The sequence below is a fragment of the Melanerpes formicivorus genome, unplaced genomic scaffold (genome assembly GCF_026170545.1).
Source record: "Melanerpes formicivorus ecotype bairdi unplaced genomic scaffold, bMelFor1.0.p_v2 SCAF_8, whole genome shotgun sequence".
Classification (NCBI taxonomy): domain Eukaryota; kingdom Metazoa; phylum Chordata; class Aves; order Piciformes; family Picidae; genus Melanerpes; species Melanerpes formicivorus.
This window is the reverse complement of record NW_027142360.1, coordinates 16073160-16100698: the sequence shown is the minus strand read 5'-3', so window position 1 is coordinate 16100698 and position 27539 is coordinate 16073160. Positions and strand designations below refer to the sequence as shown.

The 27539-nt window shown below is 42.6% G+C and overlaps 1 protein-coding gene across 3 annotated transcripts in view; it reads right to left on the bottom strand.

Moving 5' to 3' along the window:
- Positions 1–27539, bottom strand: part of CHST11 (carbohydrate sulfotransferase 11) — a 173716-nt gene that overhangs the window by 14006 nt on the left and 132171 nt on the right. The window contains exon 1 of one of the 3 annotated variants that reach the window (XM_068142292.1): positions 6893–6937. The exons of the other annotated variants lie outside the window; for them this stretch is intronic. Coding sequence (XP_067998393.1) covers positions 6893–6919 — 27 coding nt within the window. The 5' untranslated portion in view covers positions 6920–6937. Of the gene's footprint in view, positions 1–6892; positions 6938–27539 lie in introns of those variants that run through there. 3 annotated transcript variants of the gene reach the window in all.

Here is a 27539-nt window from a genome sequence, read left to right as displayed (position 1 = left end):
CCTGAGAAGGTGTCAGAGTAATGTAAATGATCCTACCACGTGGGCAGGTGTCTCTTTGCGTGTTCTTCAAGGTTCAGGAGCCTGGGATAGTGACTTCTGGAATCTAATCTGTTGCAAACCTAGGTATTTTACATGCTTCAGCAACAAGGCTTTCAGCAAATGCTGCACAGCCACACAGGCAGTGAGGCCACTTAGTGCTTTGAACAAAATTTTGCCCAGAAAAAGGCAAAAAATTCAAACTGTGGTGTGGGCACAGAGCAGACAGGAGCTCAGACACCACCATGACAGACACTGTGCGAGACCCTGCAAAGGACACAGTGGAGGAGATGCAGAAGGCCTGAACTCCTGGAGCTGCCTGGGACATGCGTGCCCTGCACACACCAGCAGCTCTGACCTGGCAGCCGACGTTAATGGATTTCTCGGTAGCACAAATCATCCTCCTGTACTTCTGGATTGCAGCTTAGGTGTCACACAGTCAAGCAGAAATATGTATTTTCTTCTCTGCAGGCTATCTGCTATTTTAACTGAATACAATTTACTCAGTCCCATGCTAAATCAGGGTAATACGTTTCCAATTTTTAACTCAGCATGCAACACACCAATATTGCTCCAAAGCTTTTGAAACCCAAATGGGGAAAGCAGAAGATAGTTGCTGCACAGCTGTTTTTTTATGTATAATTCATGGGCTTCAGCAATCTGCTGGAGGAGAGGGGAACCCCATAATTATGTGTTTACCTGTGTTGAGTCTCTGTCCCCTGACACCCAGGGCAGGCACTCTGTGTGGGATGCTGTGTGATGTCCCTTTCTAACATCTCCTCCCTCCCATACAGGAAGGATACAGGCTCAGGCCCCTCCCAAGAAATGCCATGGCTTTTTTTTTTTAAGGTAAGTGATCATGCCCGACAGTGTATAGCCCTGCTGAAAGCTCTCCCCCATGGGGCTCATTTGCTGCCTAACTGGACAGTGCAAAGGCCCAGAGGCAGGAAATTATTCGAATGAATTAATCTGGACACAGAGTGCCAAATTATCTAAATACTTTGTATAATGGATTTCTTCTCCTCAACTAAACTATTACAAATTAACACTAAATTTCTTTTACTTCTCCTTGGTGAGGTCACATTTTGCTCAGACTAAACGTTGCTGTTTCAAGTAACAACTTTTCCTGGCACATTTGTCCGTGCTGCTCACTACCATTCACCTAAGGCAACTAACCAGGGCTGCTCATTCTCCACAGCCTTAATTACAGCTAACCCGAAACTTTTCACCTTTCTGGTGCTGTACAAAGAAGAATTAGATGACCCCCTGCTTGAAAAGACAAAAGGCCTTTTCTTATCAAAATGTTGGCATCCATTTGTAGTCTTAATTATAACAGGCTTCACAGGAAACCTTCCTGCTGTGGAATGAAGTAGTACAGAAATAAGATTCTGGGTTAACATGGAAAGCTTATTTCATTAACGGCTTCCTAGGTCTGATTTCTGCTACCTTAATATAAATACTAGTGACTCCAACCCTGAGGGATGCTCAGCACCAAACAAGCCAGCAGCAGTTGTTTTGTCCAACTCTAATGCTTTCAGGATTAGGCCCAAAGATGACCCAGAGAAGAAGACTGAAGATGTACCATGACACAAAATATTTTCCAATTTGTTGGGTTTCTTTTTTTTAGCAGCACAAAGATGTTTCACTCTTTGTGCACTGAAAAACCCTCACTGCCAGTAGCTGACCACAAATGACTTCACCACAGGCTTCTCTGGGAGGCAAGACTATCTGCACAGGCTTCCCTCTCTTTTGGCCACTGGCACCTCTTCCCAAATGCCAGCACGTTCCATCCACTGCGCCAGCTTCACACAGATGACAACAGCCAATGATCTCTGGATCTGACCAGCAGGCCGTCCCTGGAAACATCCTGTCGCCCTTGGTCCCTTTGAATTGCAGCTGAGGAGACCTCAGCACAGCAATAAAAGAAAACACACTTAGGTAATCTTCTTTAAATCATAACAAACCTAAAAGTGTCTTTGTCATATTTTTAAGCATCTGAGTTGCCTCATTAAGCCTTCTTTTATGTCAGAGCATGAGGGCAACGTTAACTGTAACTTTCATCAGTGATTTAAGACAACTGGAAGGTACAATTATTACTGTGATGCCTTGTTAATTTTCCTCATCTCTACATCTGTGTTTACTGTGGTTTCTAAGGGTTCTCTGTCTCATCTAATAACTGAATCATTTAGGGGCTGCATTCTTAATGTTAACTTACAATGGAAAAACAAATTCTTACTATTTCTTTAACTGGCAGCTATGTTTTCCAAATCTGTTCCCTCAGTTACACCCTGAAAGAAATTGCACAAAATATCTTTTTTTTTTTTCTCCTCCCCCTTCTTTTTAATGCTCACTCTTTTTTAAACTTCCCAAAGAAAATGAGTAGAAAAGGCCACTCTGAGCTTTTGCACTCGGGATCCTTTCACGGATGCTGATCACATGCCAACCTCCCATCAGTTCCCTCTCTCTCTCTCTGGTGAAAGGGCCGGCTCCCTCTTTGCTGCTCTCATATCCTTGTCATCTGCCTTGTCCCACCTGCAGCTTGAGCATGCCAGCAAAGATCAGAAGAAAAAGGAGCTCCAAGTCTGAGTTTTCTGCTAGTTCTTGCTCTGCATGCAAAATCTCCCAAGTCCTTGCTGTCCCTGAGCTGACTGTAGTGCTAGGCAGGCACTTGTGGCATTTGTGAACACGGAGGGCACTGAAAGATTGAGAAGACAATCTCCTGTCCTCAAGTAGCAGGGCAGAATGAGTATCAGAGAGGTGCCAACCTGCAGCCTTCTGGCCCAGGGATACAGTGTGACTGGCAGGAGTGAGCTGAGGCATCCAGCTGTGTGGATGACAGGAGCCAAGAGCGTGCACTCAATGGAAATGAGCCCTCTCCAGCACCATGGAGAACAGGACGGCTCTGTACCACACACAGGGCCACTACTGTTCTACCTCCCACAGGGTTCCCCACACAGCAGAGGGGTGCACTCTGCCTTAAGATGCTCCCATGGGCAGCTTCCCTTTAGCATAGGTAATGGGTAACACCTAGCAGTGCTGCTTTGTGGTGTGAGTCTTGGAAATGTACTTACGGGGGAACTAAGTGCTCAGCTACCAATACCTCCAGATACCACTGGCTTCTGCTTGCCTTCCCTTACCAGCCTGTTACTGTTCTCAGCGCAGGAATGCATGTATCTTCCTATATACATACACACATATAGACATCTCTGCTTACATCCCACTGGTGAGCACCCAGATGTCACACTCAGCTTACAGGGGTCACGCAGCAGAGCACAAGGGTGCTTCCAGGCAATATGGAAGCACTGGGAGACATTCTCATGTGTAAGTAGGTGGAACAGAAAAAATTCAGTAACACAGTGAAGGGAAAGTTGGCACCGCTTGCTTAGTAAGGTGGTCTGAGAAGCATCCCTGGTGCCCACAGCCAGTTGGAAGCTGGGACTGCTGTCACATTTCTGATTATTTCAATCAAAACAGCAGAGGCACCTGATGGCTCCTGAGAAACAATGGGGGCTGACGCTGTTCTGGCTTATTGAACAGAGGCTGTCTTTCTCAAGAGCTGCCAGGTGACATGGATTTAGGAGCAGAGCAAAGCGAAAAGTTCACATAATGTGGGAAGAGCTGATATTTCTGACATGAGGAGTAAATCTAAACTACAGTTTCCAGCTAAGGGAGCTGTCATTTTAGATTCCCTGTGCAATAACTTCCACCCACTGGATCCATGAATGAAGAGCTAATGGTTCCTACTCCAACCTGCAGCATTTCCTGCTGCAGTACCTATCTTGACAGGGAGAGCTGCCAAGTGCTATTGTGTCCTTCACCCCATGGGGGTGCTTCCATGGCACAAATGCCTCCCACAAGCATGCTGATAATTAACAGTGGATTTTGCTCTTTGAGTGCATCCTGCCTTTTACGAAACACATCAGCACAGCTGACCTAGAGATTAACGATGGCATCCAACTGCTCTCGACCCTTTTAGTTTTGCATTTCAAATATAAAAACTGATTTCATGAAAGTCTACTTATCCATCAAAGTCTGTTGTTTCTAAATCCCTTCCCGAGGTTAATACTAGCTGGAGCAGGTCACCATGTGAAGGTCTGTTTGCAAGGGCCACACATAAATTCTATACCCATTCCTGTAATCTGTGCCCATGTGTATCTTCCACCTGCTCTGTATCCCAGAAAAAGCAGTACTACTGCTTCCAGGAACAAACTAATTTCATTACCTTCTGTCCCCCTGGGTGCTCTCTTCTTCCAGTTTTCCATCACCTCTGTTTATGCACATGTGTGTGCAAGCCCCTAGTTTTACTCCCTCTCTCCAGTGCTCCTCAGAAGTGGTCAAGGCCCCTAGTGCATCTCATGGACACCCCGGTATTCTCAGCCCCAGGTTAATGCAATACAGGTTCCAAGGCAATCTCAGTTATTTTAAAGTTCATCTAAATTCTTCATTTTTCCTGAACTTCTTTTTCACTTGTGCCTATCACTGCTCTTTCCTCACTCTCCTTGGCTGCTCTTCATTTCACCCCTCCCGCATCTCTTTGGCAAGCTGCATTCAATACCACTGGAGCTCAAGCTGAACTTTCAAACCCAGAGAGGGCTGGGAGCAGTGGGAGGAGATGCAAACATTTTCAAAGGAAGACATGAATGTTAAACAGAATGAGTAAGAGGCGGCTCCAAAACACATAGTACTTGGGAGATTGAGATAAAGCAGCTACCATACATCACTAGTTTAAACCTGATGGAGAACATCTGCTTCTGTTTCACTTTTAATAATTCATGTTCACTTGTCTGCAGCTCCAGAGAGAGAAGGACCACCTGAGCAGAGATAAACTGCAGGTTCGCTTACACCATTTCCAGGAGGAAAAAACACTTGCCAAGATTAGCTGAGAAAAAAATTGAACTGCTGGAGAGGCTATACAGAGCTTACACATCAGCCTAATAATACTTTTTGCTCCCCCTTCACCCACCTCAATATTTGCAGACAGGACTACAGAATTAGGCCCCTCTTGTCCTTCCCTCCCCAATTAGCTTTGGCGATTAGTTGAGATCAGTGAATCTTAGGAGCTCAACTGCAGCCTAAAATTGCAGCTTGTTGGAGACACTGTGAGATCTCTCAGCTCTCTACAGTGAGGCAGGTGGAGCAGTCCTGAGTCCACTAAAATATGGACATACTTTAGCTATGACCTGCTTCTTTAGGGACTGAAGGAAACAGATGTCCACATTCAATGGAAATAAATGCTGGTTTCCAAACGAAACTCAGATAAACTACAGAAGGACCTGCAGGTGCTGGCAGGATGGATAATTCCTCCTGAAGCTGCATCTGGAGCTGCTATTGCAGACTGAGGTCTGAAATAAAAATAACACTCAGTACTTATGTGGCCTTTTTCCACCTGTGAAATTCAAAGAATAATGTTTCATCCCTGCATGCCAGATGTGAGAGGCAAGCCACAAAGAACCAGCCCAGTGTTGCTATATCTTTCTACCCTCTTCACAAGCTGAACCTTGTCCTCTCCCAACATCTCTTTCCTGTCAAGTGCAAGTCTGTCAGGTTCAGGTCAACCCAATGTATCTGGTTTAGACTTACACTTTTCCCTCTTTGTTATTTCTTCCCCGACCAACACTTGAGAGATTCACCAGCAGGTGCAAATTCCATATCAAGTTAGTGCCTATGAGTAGTACTGCCTGTTGTGAACAGAAACATACAGTTTTTCGTTTATCAAAGCAACTACCTTGTATGCCACTGAGATCTAATGGAAAGCCATCAAAGTTCAGCACACTCAGAGCACTCCAAGATGTTGTACTGGGCTTTGAAAAAAAATCCCTTCAGTACAAAAAAGGAGGTTTACATGTGTTGGTCTGCTTTTTAATTCGATAATATGTCTGTCACACCACTGAAAATCAACCTGCATGTTGCTGAAAAAAAACCCAAAATTAATCAATCTACAAAGCTTATGTCAAGAATTAAAAGAAGGCAGTTGTTGTTCTTTATTGGAAGGTACTGAGTTCACTGCAACAAACAGATGTGAGAAGCATACAGTTTCTCTGGAATAGGTGGACAATATTAATCCAAAGCAGTCCACTTTGGAGAAGCAGCACTAAGAAGTTGGTTAGTGGGTACAGCTCAAATGAAGTATTGCAACTCTGCCTGCCTGCTTCAGCTTACTGCATCTCACTTATCTGCATTAAAATCAACTAGAAACACAGTAGAGAGGTGAAGGAAAAGAAGTAGTTTGAATGATTCAGTGAAAAAAAAACAACCAGCAGCAAAACCATAGGCTGCCTGGGAACAGCTCTCTGGATTTGAAGGGCATCCAGTAAAGCAAAGTACAAAGATGAATGAATGTCCTAAAATATCTGCCCATGGAGGACAAGAGAAAGAAGTTGGTGAACAGGTTTTTAAAGCATTACAGTCCCCTCCAAGGAAGCAAGTGGAATCAGAGCCTGGAAACTGAATGGGAAACAACACAGAAAAGAAAGTGATATGCAGTAAAAATATTGCATCTACATCTCTGGGCTGAAGAGCTTCCTTTGAGAAGCACTAGCGCTGGATAGCAGGAGGATGACATCTCTCTGGGACAAGACAGGAAAGGAAAACAGAAAAGTCTGTGATAGAGGAAAACTGCTAAACAAAAGAGGCTGTCTAGGTAATTAATATTTATGAAATGCAAAAAAGATTGTAGTAATAGAAGAGAGAACACAAATCTAATGAAAAATGAGTTGTTCTGAATTCAAATAAACAAGATGCAGAGCCTGCAGTCTGGAGCTGTGCTATCATGAAGCCAATTCCCCTATGTTTCAGGCAACAAAAAATCCCACGTATGTCCCACAGGGGAAGCAGAGCAACAGTGATACTAACTCACCTTCATCTCATTCGTTTGTGTGGGCATGGTAGTGCAGCAGGGATGTCACCTGGCCTGATCCCATGCTGAGTGCATGGCCATCCCAACTGAGAAAACTGTACAGGCAGCTGTTCTGGGAAACACCAGCACCTTCCTGGGGAAGGAGGAGTGAGTCTCTAGAGGGAAGTGCCAGGTCATGGGGCATTTTAGGCCCATTAATATAATTGAGAAAGAAAATCCAGGCTGGCCTATTAGCAAAAATGTGGAGTTAGTGCAGGGAAGACACATAAAACACTGCAGTAAATTATGGCAGTTTCACTCTACCTCAAAACATGAAGTTTATTGAATGGCTCCCAGAAGAGGGGAAAATGGATTTGGCACTTGACAGTGAAGTCTATAATTAGTTTTCTATAGAAAATCTGTGCTTGACTACCTACTTTTTTCTTGTTTGTTTTTTTTTTTGTCATTGACTTGTCCAGCACTGCCATCAGTGGGAGCGAGATGTATAGCTAGATGAGCCTCTGGGCTGTCCCTTACCTCTCATGAGTTTCTGCAGCAGAGGAGGAGCCAAATTCTTCCTGTTGTGCCATTGGAAAGGAGTAGTAGTGGGTCCCTTCATCCACTCAAGGCTACCCTGATCACCTGGACAGCTGGCAGGCAGGACAGAAGCTGTAGTTGACCCAGCCTCCAATGAACCGTAAAGCTGGGATAGACAGTGGCAGTGGCATGGGCAGTGAGCTTGGCCATGCTGCTTGAGCTGTTCATGAACAATGTCTGTGGCAAACCAAGCCTTGTGTTTTGTGACTCACAGACCCTTGAGCATTTCTAGCCATCTGGTTTTCCAGAAATGGCCAGTCCAACGGCTTTGCTGCCAAATGAACAGAATAAATGAAATGTGTGGGTACATGAAACCATGGGAATGCAGCTAGCTGGGCATGTAACATATCACTCCCTGGAGAGTTAAAAAAAGCTCTGCACCCAAGATTAGATGGGATGGGTCAAGACAGCATAATTAAAAAGATTCACTAGCACCATAAGAAAACACCTTCTGAAATTACTTATGTAACAAAATTTAGTTTGAGGATGCTAGAGTCATTCAACAAGCAGCTCACAGCTATACAGCTATTGTGAAGAATAACAAATGCAATTTTGGATGGAGCATTTACAGATGTGTTTTTAAAATACACACCAATACCCTTGTTTTACCTTTTTTAAAATGTCTCTGCCTTCTTTGCTTTCATGGTCTTCATGCGAAGTTTGAGAGGACCTGTAAATCAGTTCCTTCTCTGGGCCTTTAAATAGCATGCAATTAAATCTAAAAGCAAGCTCTAATTACATCAAAGCAACCACTCAACTACTTCTGGCTGTGGTCATCAGGCATGATGCAAGCTTGCTCCCTCTGTGGCTCAACAAAGTCAAGAAACCACAGACTATTCGCAGACACAGTTCCTAAAAGTCTAAATCTAGACAACTGTAACTTGCACTAACTTATCTTTTGCATCTAACTTAGACACTAGACCTTTAGAGAGAGAAAACATGTTTTTAACTTAGAGATTCAAGAAGAGCACTCAGCAGTACACTGCTGTACATCGAATAGGTGAATGCCAGCAAAAAACCATGACTGGACTGGACCTGTCATGAAAAGAAAAAAGCAGTAGCCTTGCATTTGGATGTTTGTGAATGAGCAGATGGTTTATGTTTGAGAAGGGGCACAGGAAATCCCCACAATTACAAACTCATCCCCGCTGTGAAATGTAAATATTATTGCCATTCAATAAATGTGAAACTAGGTCAAGCTCGCATGGTATGTGGCAGAGTCAAGCTTCACACCCAACAGTGTCCCGGTCTCCTGTCATTAACACCAAGTTTTCCAAGCAGTGCATCTACCCAAGTAACAAGAGAATCAAAAGAAAAGCTTCCCAGTTTCCAGCCCACTGTTTCCCTTTCTGCATCATACTTCTCCATTTTCTTACTGAGTTCACCACTCAATGAAAAATGTGTTTGCCATTGCCATTGCCATGGCTGGAATTAAGCATGCACTGCACAATTTTCCACCATGTCCACATTTCACCGCAAGAAGGCTGCGGTTCAGATCATGTACCTTATGAAAATTAATGTCAAACTTCTGTGACTTCAAAGAAGTTGGAATGCCCTGCACCGTGTTTGTGCAACGTCCAGAGCTGTGAAGGGCTGATTGCCAGCTGAGACCAGAAAGTGCTGTTTCAGTAATTAAGAAAAGTAATAGAACAACTGAGCAGATCCAAATTAAAAGACAGAGAAAATGAAAACCAGTGAGAATACAAATAACATGAATGTGCTTTGCCTCACTGCAAAGCTAGGTATGAAGAAAAGTTTTCTTTTAAATACTTTAGGGCTAGAGCATCAAAAGCAGTTTCAGAGAAAAGTGAGGCAACGCAGAGCAGACTTTTGTGAACAAAAAGAACCCCACCCAACCAAAAAAAACCTACAAATGTTTCTAATCTCTCTGCCTCCATGGGGCTGCTCTGTTTCGTCAGTCTGAAATGATGGGAATTGTCCAGTAGCTATCATGAAAATACCCACTTGAGAAAGTTAGGAGAATTTTTGCAGGATGTGCTGCCCAGGGAGGTGGTAGAGTCACCGTCCCTGGAGGTATTCAAGAGGGGACTGGACATGGCACTTGGTGCCATGGTTTAGTAGTCATGAGGTCTTAGGTGACAGGTTGGACTTGATGATCTTTGAGGTCTCTTCCAACCTTGGTGATTCTGTGATTCTATGTAACACACCCTGCCTGAGGGTTCAGTGGATGACCTGGTAACAAGAGGGTGATTTATATTATTAGATGAACTGCTCACAGGTTTTATTATTAAATTTCACACCACAGTTTTCAAACAGAAGGAATTAAAAAATGACAAGGGCAATGATTCTGCTGTCCTAAGAATGAGTCCAGGCCTGAAAGTTTACATGGTGATGTGATGTGAGGACTGGAGAATGAGAATTTGATATCTAGATCAACAGACTGACAGTGTACTTCACGTGTCTCCTGTGGTGATGGTGTTTGTTTTAAGCTCCCTGGCTTTGAAGAACAGTCATGAGATCTTGGGTGACAGGTTGGACTTGATGATCTTTGAGGTCTTTTCCAACCTTATTGAATCTATGATTCTATGATTGAGGTTTGGTAAGTTCCAACCTGAAGACATATGATACTATGATACTATGACATTTTCCCAACCTTGCAGATCATGTTTTCTGCCTCTTCAGTCATCAGAAGCAAATGGGAAGTTCATGCCAAGGCAGTATTTTATACTGTCAGTAACAATCCAATTTCTGTAACCAGATTTTTGGAACAGAATGTTCTTATTTTGGGCAAATCCCATGTGAAGGACATGCTTTAGCAGACAGATGGATACTTTCAAATTACTGATACAGCTCACAGAATCTATTATTAGATAGACAGCTACTGTCCTGTCACACTTCATATACTAAAAACTATTTAGTGTAATGCAGAATCTTGTTAGTGCAATACAGAAATGCACATGTTTTAAGTAAGAAAGAAATATCCTTATTGCAATATACATTTTGCAGTATTCTAATGTAGACCTCGATAAAAAAATTGCTGCTTTGCACATCATGGTTTAGATGAACTACAGTGTGGAAAATGGTATGACTAGGGAAGCTTTATCACAGGTAAGGGGAACAGGTGTCTCTGCTGGAAATTTCCATATTACATAATTATATTCATTTCCATATTGTGATACAAAATTGCTTCAACACAGAACACTGCCTGTTGCTGGATGCACCAGTTTGGGACTCTTCAAACTGGTGCTTAAGAGCTGATCTATGGAGAACCAGAACAAACCCCTCCTTGTATTTACCAGTGATTTGTACAAGGTTGCAACAGGCTGTAATTTTTTTTGTCTGCATAGAGTCTGAGCACAAAACTTCTGCTTTCAGATCCCTAACACACAGAGGGTCAGTTAATGTCAATGGAAGTTCCTCCTGGGGAACGGAAACAACATGAGAGAGAAAGATGGGTACAGAGATCTGAAAGTTTGGCCCTGCAGCTGGAAAGCTTGTCTTCTGGAAGGTGCTCAGGAAAATGCCTGGCCCATGCTACTGTCAGTCACTCAGCAAACACTGCAGAGCAAAGAGGCAGTGGCATTCTACTACCTTGGACCCTTTCCCAGCCATATCCAAGTAGAGGATCTGATGAAAGTAGCCAGCCTTTGGGCAGCAGCCTGGTATGCGACTGGGCCTTGCACCAGAGATGTGAATGGCAACCTGGGTTACAGCAGACTATGTGGAAGTTATTCAATGTACATCTCTCAGGCTATGATATGTAGGTCAGGTCCACCAGATGGGGAAAAACATAACAATTTAGCTGTAATGCAATAACCGCTTCTCCCTTTTGGTCAGGAACCACGGGATGGACAGGAGAAGCAGCAGGATTGGGGTAGTGCAAAATAAGATTTCCTGGTCCCTGGGTATCGTGACCTTGACCTTGGGTCAACTGTGCATGAGCTGGAGAAAAGCCCATGGTTGCCTCACCCTCATTGTCACCACCAGACGTATCTGGACACATCAATGTCAGTCATTGCAAACTGAGTTTCTGCCTGGGACCTGTGCAGGGGGTTCACACACTGGTTTGAGTCGACTCTCAGCCACAGTACTGAGGGGATAGAACGCACATTTATTGCCCTAAATACGCATTTAAATAAATAATTTTAAACCCAACCAAATTCACCAGGTGTCTTTTTGCCCATGCTAAAGTGCATCTATGGAAATTCTGTGGGTGATTTTAGCTGAAAATATTAGGCCTGGTCTGAAGACCCTTGAATGTCTTTCTTACCCTGATCCAATTTCCAGAGCCTGGACATACTGTCAAGCTGTGCACACTTTATAACGCATTACCGCTCTGCCCGTTTAATAGTGCAGAGTATCAGCCTGAGCTCTGCCCCTACCAAAGTCAGGTCAATGATTAAGTCCCCCCCTTCACTGGGAGTTAATTAATACAATGGCAAGTGCTTCTTGAAAATCCCACCTCTCTTGCTCTGGCCTTTTTTTGAAGCAAAAATTTCAACTGAGAAAGGCAAATCTGGTAGAATAACAGAAATAATAGGAGAGAAATACTGGGGTCACCCCACAGTACCAAGCTGAGTACCTGGTACAGCTCATCTGACCATTTAATCCACTTCCCCCTTTAAATGGAGTCTGTAAATAAGCATCAAGTAGATATATAACCCATGTGCTGAATTTTAGTTTTTGCTGTAATAATAATAAAGGCCATGGAGAGAGATTCATGAACATGGATCCTTACTCAACTGTGCATGAGCAGCAGCATTCATTACATTCTGATGATGCATTTAGCCTCTGGAGTACAAAGGGAATTTTACTTCTCTTTTTTTTTTCTTTTTGGCAATTTGCATGAGAAGTACAGAGCATTTAGTCTTTGAATTAATCAAAATATCTCTGCATTCACACAATAAATATATCTGAATGCATGAATAAATAGTATTTTGAGTAAAATAATGAAACTAATTTAAAATAAGGCCAAGGATGAGGTCACAGCTTTTATTAAATGTGACACTTTCCACAGTGTTTACACTGCAAGAGATAATAATGGCCTACATATTTTAAAGCGGGTAACAAACCATCAAAAATCAACATTTAGCTAAAGTAGCTTAATTTTCAACAGGCACTGGGCTTTTGATTTGACTTTCTGAAAGTCAGGTTAGGATGGTTCAAGATGAAACTTGAGCTTATGTGCCTAGAATGAAAATCTGCATTTAAAACCAAAGCAACTACTTAACTGACAGGCAATCCTGAGGACTGGGGGTCCAATTGAAAGGTCAATCTTCCTGCAATTGTCAGGCGCCTACCCTCAGATTCAGACAGAATTACTTCATCCTGTGCTTGCATTTCAGCTATAGATATACAATATAATTATTATCTTAAACAAAAGTGCCCAGATTGTACTAAATCCTGTTACTGGAAGCAGCCAGAGAACTCTATACACAGGAACTGAGCTTGAAAAAGTCTCATGAAAACCCACCAAGCCAGATACAAAATGTATTCACCAACAGTTTACTTGAGGACAACTCTATTTCACTTGGCTGCCTGAAACCATTGCTTGTCCAATGGTAAACAAGCTAGCAAACAAAAATGGAAGTGAAGCAGGTACTAGAAATGAAATTGATCAATTTGCAAATAGGAGAGAAAGAAAAGGAAAAAAGATGACAGACACCTTAGTGAAATTCATGGAACAGACCTTATAATGTTGCCATCACCTCACTTCATCCTCAGTGTCCCACCAGCCTGCATCCAATGAGCCACTAGGCATATCAAGGCATGGGAGCAGCCAGCTGCCAGATTGTTTTAATTTTCTTCTGTCTGCTCAGGGCTCATGTCAACTAGCACAGGGTAATCACTACTTCATTAAAAATATAATGGAAAACCTAACTCTAAGAGAGATTTGTCATGTTGTCCATTACCAGCATATCTGAGTGCTGTAATTAAAACAGACCTTCTCTATGCTTCACCTCTTGTCACTATGACTCCACATTAGGTTTCATCCATCTAGAAGCTACATTGAACACCCCTTCGTCATCTGCTTTTTATTACACCTATGCTCTCAACTTGTTGGTGGGATGAGATGCTTAGATTAAAATGTTCCAACAGCACAACAAGACTTGGGATGACTGGAAAGGCTTGTCCTGTCTGCTGTTTCTTCCAAGGTAGCTGTGGAAAGCTTATTTCACCACTAATATGTCACATAGCATGCAGTCATAAGAAAGTGGGTTAAATATTGCGACCACGTGGTGAGGCTACTTAATTCAGTGCAACTAATATACCAGCCTTTTTCAGCTGGAAGTGAGCCTGAACACTGCACTGCATTGTCCATCCCCAAGGTCAAATCCTCTCCCAGATAGTTGCTGGGCACAGTCCAAGGGTATGCCCCAATCTGAGCCATCTGGACAGTTTGGATATGGCTGTCCTGGTTTGGAGGTGGGGGGAGTGAGCTTCAGGGAAGTAATCTGTGCCATGGCAGTTCATCTCTGGGCCAAAAAACAGAGACTGGCTCCTTTGCCTGATGTGAAATCCCAAACTTTTTGCCTTCTCAGCTTTTTGGTTTATACTCTGATACATGTTTGAGTTTAAAAGCCTGTTGGTCTTAGGGTCTAAGCAAAACAGATAAAGTTGTGCATAATTTAACTTTTTCAACAAAATCTGTATATGTCTCATCCATTCTACTGCACTACATTTTCTGGTATGGTGGAGTTACTTGCCCAAAGCAGTATTCACAAAGCATAATGCCAGTAGTGCTCTTGGCACATCATTAGGATTAGTGATGAAACAATCTGCAGTATGGCTGGCTCACAGAACCTGCAGAGAAAGAGCTCAAAGACTTTAGCTGACTACACATAAATCTTTTTCACATAGAAAAAAAAACCACAATAAAAAACAAATAAAACATTAGTCTCTCAATAACTCAAGCTGAAGGCTACCTTTAGGCTGTGATAACCCCTCTTCATCTAGCAAGTTTCCCCAGCAGTCCTGGGAAAAACTTTCTGTGTCAGGCAATGCATCAATGCTTTCCATTTCTATGCCCAGGTACTTCAGCATCTTAGGAAGTGGGTGGAGAAGCAGTTTGGGAGATATTCTTGGAAGACTGGTGAGGAGTTTAGGATAGGAACAGTGCAATTTGTAGACCCAGAGGAAGTTTTAAGTTAGTGCAAATCAGAATGCCATGAATGATGACAGGGGAGTCACAGAAGCAGGACGGCAGTACCTACCCGGTTCCAGCCAGTTAACCCTGACATACCACAGACTGCAAATCTCCATTTATAGTTTACTATCCAAAGTCAATTTACAAAGTTGTTGCCTCTAAGAATACTTAGGTAAATGAGGTGAATGAAGTACAACCTCTAATGGGAAAATCAATGCCTTTTGGATAAGTTTCACATGGCTGGCATTAGATAAAAGAGCATTGCTTTAGGGACACGCCTCCACCCTAATCTTTCCTTTTCAGACTGAAAAATTAGTACCTTACATCCCTTTAATTAACTCTTGTTTAGCCAATAATGCTTCCACGTCATAACTCTTGTTTATGCTATTAGAAGCAACTTGATACAAGCACAGGAGTCTGAAATACATATACAAACCCCTTCCAACGAGCAGTCCTGCTCAGAGGGGACTGGATAACTGAGACTCCCACTAGTGTCACAAATAACTTTCCTAAACACCATCCTCTGTTAGCTGACACCCCCCTCAGATACTCTGAACACAAAGTGCTCATTTTGACTGGATGTTAGGAAGAAATTCTTCATAGAGAGAGTGATTGCCCATTGGAATGGGCGGCCTGGGGAGGTGGTGGAGTCACCATCACTGGAGATGTTTAGGAGGAGGCTTGATAGGGTGCTTGGTTGCATGGTTTATTTGATTAGGTGATGTTGGATGACAGGTTGGACGTGATGATCTTGAAGGTCTCTTCCAACCTGGTCTATTCTATTCTATTCTATTCTATTCTATTCTATTCTATTCTATTCTATTCTATTCTATTCTATTCTATTCTAATCTTTTAGTCTCACAAGGAAGCATACTCCTGGGGATGATTTTGACAACAAAGCAAATACAAACAATTTTTTGGTGAGAATAATGCCTGGACAAAGTCAGCAAGACCCCGGTCATGCCAGGTTTAGTGCTGAGAGTCAGTGTTAAGCCCTCTACACTGTCTGATATGGTGAGCATCAGAAATACCTATGAAGCGTCTTGAAAGAAGTCTTTATGAAGCACTGCCTGGAAAGCAGGTTTCTTCTCTGGGCTGGAGGTGCCTGGAGCACATGACTCAGTGTCTGGTAAACAAGTAGAATTAGCCATTTTTTTTTTTATTATTGTTTTTTATTTCTCACAAGTTTTTGGAGGATCTACACAGGATGAACTTCCAGGATAAGGTTCTCCAGGATGAGATGACACATGGGATGGTACCAAAGACAGAAGCCACCACAATATGAATAGTTAAAGGCAAACAAATAAGTGAAACAGAAGTTAAAGGGTACCATGTGAACACAATGATAAAGAAACCAAATTAACAGAATCGACAATGTAGAGGAACACTCCCTGTTTACATCAGCTAGGAGGGAGTACAGCCCAATGCTGTTGGTAGAAAAGGAAAAGTCTCTTACCCTGGCTGCCTCCCACCAAGGCCAGAATGGGAAGATAGTATGCACATTTCAAGAAGAAAACGCCTTAGGAATAAAGCCCCTTTGACCAACTCCTTTTGCACCTCTGGGCAAGGAACGTCAGCCCTTAGCCATAGTTTCCCCTCCCTCAGAACGCACTTGGCAATCCTACTGCTGCTTGACACGGCAAGTAATATGCATTTCCCCAGTATTCAGAAGATTAAATACCCCATGCTGTTTGATTTACTTCTGTTACTCTTGATACAAATCATACAAATCCGTGATTCATGTTCTAATACTGATCCTGTAATTAGTTCAGTGCAGGTAAGCCATCATGCTAGATACAATCCTACATTTACTCACTTGGATGCCATTGTAATACTGGGCTTTAGCTGCTGAACTTTTACAAAGAATCTTGTTTCATTGGTAGTCAAGTGCCCGTTTCACACTGTGGTAACAGCCTGCTGTAATAATACCTTATCTGAACTAGACTTCTCGTGCAACTTGCATGACCTCCCCCCATATATGTATCAGATGGGACAGCAACAACACTATCCTTGTCACCTAACCCCTGCTCCTGGGACAGAAAAGTTGTACAGCCAATGCACGGACTAAGGCTCCATGGGAGCCGTTCCTCTGTCATCTCCTTATTATAACAACTGTCCAATGTCTCAGAGACTCATCTCTAGCAGTTCATGATAGCAGTGCAGTGCCTCCTGACAACTGCTTTCTGAACGCTTTTTACAGCTCAGTGTTATCACTGCCCATCACACTTCACTGTCCTTTACTGGGCAGGAGGAAGCACAGGGTGCTGGCATGGTACGTTTGAGAAGCTGCACTGTACAGCATCCAAAGCACAACAAACTCAGGGGACGCCACCAGAACCTGCTTGAAAATCTCCTTACAGAAAGTGAAAAAGCATCGGATCTGCTGTTTCTCTGTGCTTTACCATAGTGGCTTATTCATTGTTTGGTGGGTTCCCAGGCAATGGATCATTCATTCTTCTACTGAAGAACACCACAGGATTTGGAGAAGATGGAATCCTGGATCATATAACAAGGCATCTTATGGAGCCTGGCCAAGAGGCCTCCACCTCCAGCTGCAAGGCTGATGATCTGGCACAGATGATCCTGCTGGCTACAGCACCAGCAGCCTCTGTCAGTGCCCTGGAGGGCTGATGGGGACACGTGAAGGGTAAGCAATCCTTTCTGCCAGGCTCTGGAGCAGCTCAGAACATGGCCAGTGAATGCAGGAACATTCCTTCATCCATTCAAAACCTCCTGCCAGGAGCCCCAGGAAGCTGAGCTCTGCATTTGATGGTATGAACCTCCTACCCCACCATATGAACATACCACCATGTTACACCTCATCTCTCTATAGAGAAAGGAGCAGTATTTGTCCTGCATTTAAGCAGCAATGAAGCTTCAGAGAAATTTTTCTCATGTAACATGAGAATTAGAAATCCACTGAAGAAAGGTTAAGAAAACCTCAAGAACCTCCAGGTACATTACCATACTGTAAGTCTGGTACAGTAGTGTATGCAGAAAGTTCCTGACCAAACTGGACTTTTGGCAACAAAAATGATCATGGAAACAAAAAAAATCATGCCAAATTTTGCACAGCTACAGTTTTTCCTTACTGGGAAATTGTAATTTAGCAGATTATACCATGTCTAAATATAAAGCTCCTTCACTGCTACCAGCATAATTAAATACCCCCCCAAATTCAATACTAAATATGCATTTTATCCAAACCAATACAGGCAGAGAAGCAGTCCTTGGCTATTTTGGCCTCCCTTTTCCATTTCACTCACAAAGCACAACTGCAGATTTTCATTTAGTCTTTTTCATAAAGGTAAATTCTTCTCATCACAACTGATTTAGAATCAATCAGAGACATAGCCAGTAACACAGACCCATTTTAGACATTCAGCACTCCAACTGGCATCACTCTGTAGGCTGAAATAAGCTTCTCCTTTCATTCAGGAGAGAAAAGAGAGCTGTTTGTATGGATGGACATTACAGGCACTGTCTACTTCAGAACACATATCCAAGAAGTAGCATTCAGCTGATTTAGTTAGTGGCCTGAACAGATCATGCATTAAAGGTCTTCTTATTTACAGGCATTTTGGGGAAAATATCAGGCTCCAACTTAGCTCATCAGCTGATGCAGCTATGCACTTAAGTGTGCATTTAACAGTTAAGCCTATGCTTAGCTGTTGTGAAAATCAAGCAGCTGTTCTGCCACTTTGCAGAACTGTGCCTTCTGGTTTTTAAGAAATAGCTAAAAAAAGTGTTAGAAAAATTCACTTAATCCTTCATAATGTGCTAAGAATATTTGAGGCCCTTACAAAATCATTACCATCACCATCATAATCTCTTTACATGACCAGTACAATTTCTCAGCAGACAAGAGTGTAATTATTCCCACATTTTGAGGGCAAATGTGTGATTCCAGAGAATTTTTCTGTGTGGTATGTGCCACTGGATGCCCTAGCCTGCCAACTTCCTCTATTGCTACTCCCTTTAAAAGCAGAAGAAATGACTGAAGAAAGCTTTGCAATCCAAAATGTCACCACAAACTGGAGATGGAGATCAAGAAATACTGCTGCTTTAGACACAAAAACATAGTTCCAATTCTCCAGAACTAGGCAGTGGGGATGGAGAACTACTTATTTGTGATGCACGCATTTTCCTTGAGGAAGTTTTGTTGAAACTGTTTGGTAATGTGTTTGAGAAGAGATTTCTTGCACTCAGAGTCAGTGGAATTAATCACTGAAGTCAAATGAAATTCAGGACAACAAATATTATGGTGTGGTCAGCACCATGATGGCTTTAGCTGCAGACCTGGGTGCAGGAGACCAGATTGCCCTTCACTGTGATATGTACAACCACATTTTCATCCATGAGAAAAGAGAAAACGGCATCCTCCGACAATCACATACTTGGGCAGCAGTCCATGTGTTTTGCTGCTTCTTTATGGAGTGTTTTTTGACAACCAGATGCAAGAGTAAGGAGAGCCAGCACCATCTGACTATCCCTTGTCCTGTGCCAAATGTCCTGCTAGCCACCAACACTGCCAAACTCCAGCAGTGGACCTGCTGCAAGGCACAGCTGAGAGCACTCTCATTGTCCACCTGTTCTTCATGCAAGGTCCATTCCACATAAGCAAGGCTGTGACAGAAAAATCATGTCTTCTCCTAACTTGTGCAGACCAAGCATTCACATCCTTAATGCACAAGCACTAGCCTCAGACAGACATGTCAGAGGTAAGGCTATCCAGATTATCCCCTTAAACTTTGGTTTCAAAGAAAGACAGTTTCTAAGTCCTCTAAAATAATACTAGGCATGAATAAGTATGAAGTTGTCCTTCAGTTACTAAGCTGCAGCTCTTCCAAAGCATTAGGTTTGCACCATGCTTTAATTACAGACCTTATTGCCTACATGGTGGACAAGGAAGGAATTATAATGCCATATGCCGCTCTCTGTACTTGCTGTCTAATGCCTGCAAAAGTGCATCTGGAGAGGAAACACCAAGGGCATGGTAGCAAATGCTCCTGCTTGTAGCAGTACAGTAGCCAAACAGGGTTCACACCTCTTGCATAAAGAAAGGATGTTGGGAGCAAGAAGGAAAGAGAGCTGAAGCACAAGCCACAATGGCTATCATCCTGAGCTACACATTAGTTTGGCTCAAGTAAGCCCTTGGGCCACATATATGTACATAGCCAAAGTCTGTTTAATAACACCCAGTGGGACGGTGTTAAGGTTACCAGGCATCTTTAATTGTACTCTTTCCTAAGTTCTGAGAGACAGGTTCTTTTTTGTCATGCATTCTTGCATGCAGTCCTGTTCAACTTTAAGTTGGTGATGATCATGATTTTTAATAGCAAAGGAACCAAGAAGACTCCAGGGAGCATTTGTGCAAAGGCAACATGAAAGGCTCCAATGAGGAAACAGACTCATCATCCCTCAGATGTGCTAAGAAAATTGTTGTAAATTCAATTATTTTGGGGAAAACCAAAATGAAACAAAACAAAACATAAAATTGATGAGTATCAATATAAGGAAAATGACAAAGATTAAGGAGACAGTTACTTCCTAGAAATACTTCCTCTGGCTAACTGCCCATGATAACAGATCTTTTGCTAATTCCCTTGAACACTCTACCAACATGAATACATGCAAACACACTAAATTCCTGCAGAATACAAAGAGGTTTTGTCTCTGCAAGAACAACAATGTAGGCTTAAGACTGCACGATCCTCAGGATGATAACTATTTCAGTCAATTATCTGAGTGGGGACAGCATGTCTAGTGTCACAAGAGACAGATCTCTTATTCTTGGACTCAAACACAGTTATTTGGGAAGCTGAACTCACAAAACTGATTCACAAATCTGTCTGTCAAATCAAGATCAACATATTTCCAGATACAGCTCAACTGCAGAAATAAGTTACAGCTCAAAGCAGACTCCCTTCAGATGACGTTCACGTCTAGCAGGCCAACACCAGGAGATTGTTATATCTCTTGGAATTTAAGGAAGAGACATGAAATCAACATGAGATCAACCAATGTCTTGACTAATCAGGGACTGTTCAGTCAGTTCTGCTCAGCTGTTAGGTATTTAACAGTACTGCATCTGCCCTGGGGCTTTGAACCATAGATCTGTGCTCTCCGAAAGCTTGAATAAGGTCAGGTTCATTGACACAGAGTGAAATAAAGGGCTCTGGGGGAAGCTGGTTTTTTCCTCTGGACAGCAGCTAAGATGATTTACATTTAGAAAAACTGTCTCCAGAAGAATAGCCAGTCCCAAGGCTGAAGTCAGTGACCTTGGGATGGATCCAAACTCAGAGCTAAAGCCTAACCCAACAGGGCAGATGGGTTCTGCTGTTGGTATGATCAGTTAGAAAAGGACATATATACACCAAAGAAGACTTAGGGCAAACTCATTTTGTCTTGTCTACGAGGGTAAGTGCTTGTAGCCTTATCAAATTGTCACGATTTTAGCTGGAGCATAAGATCTACTGGGATTTACATAGAATTACAAAGCTACAGATGGAAGCCTGAGCTCTATCTATACTCCTATTCAGTGTTCTTACTAAGTAAAAGCCATTTGTTCACTAAAGGCAAGCCTCTGTTGATGAATTATCTCAGATGACTACCTTGCTCAGCTGAAGCTGGTTTTGAGAGGCCATCCTGCAAAAACTTTGCTTGAGATACTACATCATCAAGGGAACATCACACAGAGCACCAGACATAGAAAAGGCTTTTAGGGGAAAAACACTTATCTCCTGAGACTCCTGAAGCAGCTCTCTATCAGTCAACAGGATGAGGTCCTATTTGTCTTTCTGGGAATACTATGAACAGCAGAACATCCTGAGGCACTATGAGAAGAATGTAATTGCCTGAGAGAGGAATGGTCCATGCAGGACCCTTGCTGCAGAAAGAGCTGGTAAGCATCTAGAAGCAAAGGAGTATCTGAATATATCACCAGGTGGGCCTGCCACATTACCTCCTAAGCACCACTACATCTGGAAGGGCAGCTTTTGTGTGCAATCAGGGAGTCAAAAATCATCTGAACTGGTGCTGCAAAGAAGATAAAATCTCAGTCTGCAGCCCACTTGAAGCTCTCTGTTACACGAATTCGGTTGCAGAAACACAAGACACATGGATGATATTTCACACACCTGGGAATTATCCAGTGCAGTGGCTGGAGCTGTTTAAAGACCAGCAATTAACATAACTGCCTCTCTATTGGAGGTCAATGCTTTTCAGGCCAAGGCTGAGATCATTCTCAAGGACATCTGTTTACATGTTCCTCTATCTCCACTAACCACATCACAGTAGATCACTTGAATATCCTGCAGACCAATGCTTCAGCGTCACTAATTTATAAGAGCGTGCAGCAAGATTCAGGAACAAGTTTTAGATAACCTCTGCTAAATGAGGTTGAAATGTATAAAGGAGTCTCTCTTCCTTCCTGAGCTCACAAACTAACACAAAACATTAGTTTAATTCAAGTGGATATAAAATAAAATGACTCTGCCACGGCAAATTATGCACTAGATATTACAGGCCCTTAACATCTGCTGATACTATAGGCAGAGAGATAGAAACACAGGGCCTACAAAAGTCTTTCAAGGAAAGCATCCCCAGGGGCCAGGGGAAGCTACATCATGCCTCATTGCCTCTCACTTGCCCTGCTGTTACCTGAAATAACTAAAGAGAATGGAGAATAACATAGATGCAGAAATGGAAGCTGAGATCCATTGTTACTGATGAAAGGTGTTCGACTTTCACCCATTTTGCTTCTGTTCCCCTGCACACACCAGGGCTGCCTCATGCTCAGGTGCTGCTTTGAAGTGGGTAGAAGAGCTCAGGGCACCTCTCAATCTAGACTGGGGAACTGTTTTGGTGGAGCATGTACTGATGCAACCTACTGCAGTCAGTAGGGTCTTTGCTGTGTCTTCTAAAATGTGACTCAACACTGGGACTTCGGGGTGAGCAGATGGCTCGTGCCAGGCACAAGTTTTATATGTATATGCATATGCTTTTCTAAGGGCTGCAATCACTGAGCCTACAAAAGAGGGAAAAACTCTCACAAGTGGCAGCCTACAAGCAAAAGGGACTTCTCTGGGTCTTAAAAGAGGACACAGATTTTGTGCTAGCCTTCCATGGAGAAGTTAATTTCATACGCCACTTCCTATCTTCCCTTCAAGTATCTGATCCTGGTTTTAGCCTCTAGCTCAATTTAGAGAAGTACTCTGCCTGTAGTCCTGTGAAAACTCTCAGAGTTAACTCTTCAGTGGCTTGCACTCACTAGAGGGTCTCTGTTGCCCATTTCCTGAAGACAATTACAGAGATCAGGCAATCTATGAGTTACTTTTCCTTCAGATGTATTCATGTGAGGATGGGCAAAGCTTTTCAAGGCCTGAGCAAACAGTAACTTTCACAAATTTTTGAGCACAAGTTTGGTTTCAAAGCCCAGTAAGAGGCCTAGAGGCCATCACAGGGCAGTCATTTGCTAAGCAAACTCACTTATCATCAAAGGAGAAGCGAAAGGAATGATGTACATCAATAAAAGTCAGTAAGTCATTAAGGGAAGCAGAAGAAATGTGTAGATGGTGTTTAACATACTTTGAAGGGATCCCCAAGGGTATGTAATGTTTTACATAGCATGTATTCAGACCAACTGCTCTACCAGAGGTAAAATGAGCAAAGCCTAGATACCTACTCTTGCTTAAGCATGTACTTTCATCAGAAAGGTTAGATGATTTATATGTAGAATCTATTTTTCATGTATAGGCAAATTATTCAGCAACTCTAACCCACGTTAAGACAATGATTCCAGGAGACTGTAGCCATGGCCCCTCTGTAAAATGACAGACCATCTTGTATTACCTGCACACTGAAAAGACAGACCCTGTAAAACAAATTGCAAATAATGAGCTGTATTGGTTAACCCCAGCTGAAGCAGGTTCAGGAATCTGACTCCACCACTATGTACCAGCATGTAAATTTTACCTCTCACCAGCAAGACATCTAATAGGAGCTATGCAGTTAGGAAAAAGTTTCTGTTGATGTACACACAACAACCAGCAAATCTGCAATTTCATAACCTGTCCAGTTTTGAGAAGAAGGTCCACCATGGCAGATACCTTTATATCTTTGTGTAAGTGATCAGCTCTTCAAGAATTAACAGCTCTTTAAAATGCTGGTTTTCAGTTCTCAAAGCTATTGCTCCAATTTTATGTTGGAGCTACAAAGAAGGCTCTAATCAAAGCCAGTGCAGCACAGGGGAGTTAGGGACATGCTTTTCCCTTTCCCAAATCAGGGGATGCATAGACCAACAGAACCTCAGTGGGAAAAGCTGACTCTCAAAGAGGCATCACACCACCCAGCAGCTGCTCGTCAGTATCCAGCCTCTGTGCAAAGCTCCCACTGAATTTCAGACCCTGCTGGTAAAGGAAACCACTTCCTTGGACAGGATGCCATGGCTCCCATATTTGCATCTGTGCCAAATTTTGCTGTCCACTGGCATACTGTTTCTCTATGTGTATCTGCAGGCAGCAAAGTAGATCTGCACTGAGAGACATTTAAAAGTGCAAATTCTGCTCTCTGTTACCAGTGCTATTGGCCAGGGCAATCTGTGGCATTAGTCTGAGCTTCCTGCCTTGTAAGGTTGACCTGAAGCTTTTTGAAGTCAGAGGAAGTCTTCTGCTATTTTCTGCAATCCTGGATGAGCATCCCTTTAAACCTTAATCACAAAACCTTCTAAACACAGCCTTTCATACCCCAGCATTGTAAAAAGCTGAACAAAAGAAAGATGCTATATATAAATATGTGGAGGAAAGCATTATGAAATCCTTCAGAAGGTTCCTAAAATGCTCTTGTGAATTGAATGCTTTCACTCAGCACCTCATCATGATAAGAACCCATCATTATCTTCCTGTGTCCAGCATGAAAAGCTAAACCTAGCCTTCCTTTCCTGTACTTTCTTATTCTTCCTCACCACTGGAATACCAGCTACAAAAGAGAGTGCTAGACCTTTTAGCTAGCAAAGCTAGAGTTTGAGTCACTATAAAAAAGTTATGTAACACGACAAAGTCTTAGATGCCTCCAATTCAATGCAGTTTGTCCCAATAATTATCCTGGAGAAAGTCAGTTAGTAAGACTATGCTCCTTTGCCATTTAATACTCCATCCTTCCACACCACCAGTCAACCGCTCTTAAAATTACCCTTCATAAAATGTAATTTCTATCTTCAGAAGGCTACAAATCCTTTGGAAATCTAATTATATTGCTTCTTGAACCCAGGAGACTGACTTTGATGCTGCATCTTCCTTAGGTAAGGGTAGGTACCATATAGAAGTGATTTTTCGCATACTGCTGGCTCTAGCCCAAAATCAACATGGAAAAAGTCAGAGGCAAGAACTCTACACGCAGCTAGAAATTAAACTTAATTTTAAGAACACACTGATTTATTTTTCTTTCACATTCATACAAGATTGTCTACAGTGTAACTGGTGTACTCCAGTCTCTTCAATCAAGGAAGGCAGAAAGTATCATACAGTACCTGCTGTGTGTTTTAATATCGCTTCGCTTGTCTAAGGAAAGCCCTACAAATTACAGACAGCACTTGATGGGGAAATTAAAATATCAGCTACACTGCAACTGGTCTGCCGCCAGCTGTACAGATCACATTTGAGATGCAGCTGCTGTTTAAACAGAGCCATTTACCAGTTTTACCTAGGGCAGGCGGTTAAGTAGGTTTCAGCTGCTACACAAAAGATTTTGAAGCTTTACTTGCCTGCAAATACAACCTCTGCAGAGCCACAAATGTTCTGAGTCCGCGGTGCATTTCACATCCCCCAAACTGGGCCCGAATGGGCTGAGTATATCAAAAGGGTATTACCCAGCTTTTCTCTTGGTGATAATGCATGTTGAAAGAAAAGCTCTTCATTGTCAAACTATGTTTTCTTAACAGAAACTTGGAATTTCAACTTTCTCATCTCTCATAATCCTCACAAAGCAGGGTAGCATACACCTTGGGAGGTATTTAACTTGAACTTGTTGAAACAAAAGGCTCTGGATTTTACCAGTGCTATTTATTCTACTTGCTGCAGGCAAAAAAAAATAAAGTAGTGTGAGCAGTCCCATCAAGCTATTATCTTTGGGTCTCATTCAGACTGCTGGCTCTTTGTTCTTGAAACAAGCTGTTCTGATAAAAAGAAATAGCATCAAGTTGCAATAGAGACAAAATGTAGATGGATCATGCCAAGCTGACCAATAAATTTTGTTTCACTGCCTTTCTCTGATGGCGTTTCATTTGTCTGTGGGACGTGCAGTAGAACAGAAAAGCATTCAGACAAGGAAAAATATTGAAATATAACACAAAATTTGTCTGTAACTTTAATACTAGCAGTTGATTCATGTCATGGGAGGGTGGGGGAGCAGTTTTGTGGCAGTCTAAGTATCAACAATCATTTTTTTCCAGCATCACCGTAGCAACACTGTAGTTATTGTCAATGAAGGACTTTCATTCTAAGGTGCTATTTTTAGATGATTTTACCTTTCCAGAAGAATTACCCTCTAGGCTGCAATTTATCATGTTTGTTCCTTGCCCCATGGGTGAATTTCAGCAGGACCTTTATTTTATTTTTAAAGCAAAACCAACCAGCTCAATTTTCTCCCCGCAGACATTTCTGCACTCAGCTCAAAGCATCTCTGCTTTAACAGCTTGGAGTTGGCAAGTATCAATGAGAACTGAGCTCCTGGAGAAATTAAAACCAAAACACCAGCCTCCCTCCCCCAGCAACCACTGGTAAAGACAAAAGGAAGAACAAATAAATTTTCAACACCTGGAAAAACGGACAGAGGATGGGTAAGGGGGAGAAGTGGGGGCAGTTAGAAGGAGACTGAAGACTCTGGATGGAGCTGCTGGTTGTAGCAGCCTCCTTTGCCCATGCCTCATCTATTCCTGGCAGCTTCCCAAATCTCACCCTTTCCCCCATCATACCATGCCAGTAGGTCTGCAGGTATCTATCTCACAGAGATGCTTCTGCTTAGGTTGTCCCCTAAGATGAACCACATTAATGGCCAGCCTGTACCAGGGGCTGCTCCATGCCACTGTGGTTGGAGAGGAGCATTGGGAAGGCCACCTATGGAACAAGAGCCACTAAGTGTCCCCAGCACACCACATTCTGCATTTGGTGAAGTTAAAGATATATTCATCCAGTGAGCACACAAGACTGAGATTATCACACATCTAACAGAGCTTAAATTCAGAAGCACTAAATGGGCATAGTAATGACTGAAGATCATACCTAATCAGGCAGCCTACAAGCAGGATCTGATTATGCACATGCAGGTATGAGATCTAAATGAGCCCTCTGCTCCTACCACTATAAAGTTAAATAGATCCTGCACCTACTGAGAGTAACTGCATTTGCACAAGGCATTGAGTTGGTACAACTATTCCCACTTAAAATGCAGATAAAATCTCTGCATCACAGCAAAGCTGCACGTTTCTCTGGTTGGAGGCGTCAAGGAATGGTTTGGAGGGCATGTGATCACACAGCCAGGGTGACAACCTCCAAAGCAGTGCCACAAGACAAACAAAAATATATCCAGGCACACAACACATGCCTGCAGGTGTGCAGACAGGTCTGCTAAGGAAAATGCTTCTGTGACTCTCAGCTAGGTGCAAATGGTGAGCTTATCACTGCTAAAACGTCTGAGAAGGCATGGGGCAAGCCTCACACATTAGTGCCAGTCTGCTGGTGGCACATTGAGGACAATTCATGTTTTTTTTTACATCCAGACATAACTTCAGCTTCTGCAGGGTAGCATCTCCATAGCACTGAAGGGTTGTCATGAAATGAAACCAGCAGTGAACAGATTAAGTACTTGGCCAAATATTGCTTGTTCCGCCATGCAGCACATCATGAAGTGGGCTATCTATGAAGGCAGGGACAATTTCCTATTCACATTGTTGAATAAATTAGTGTC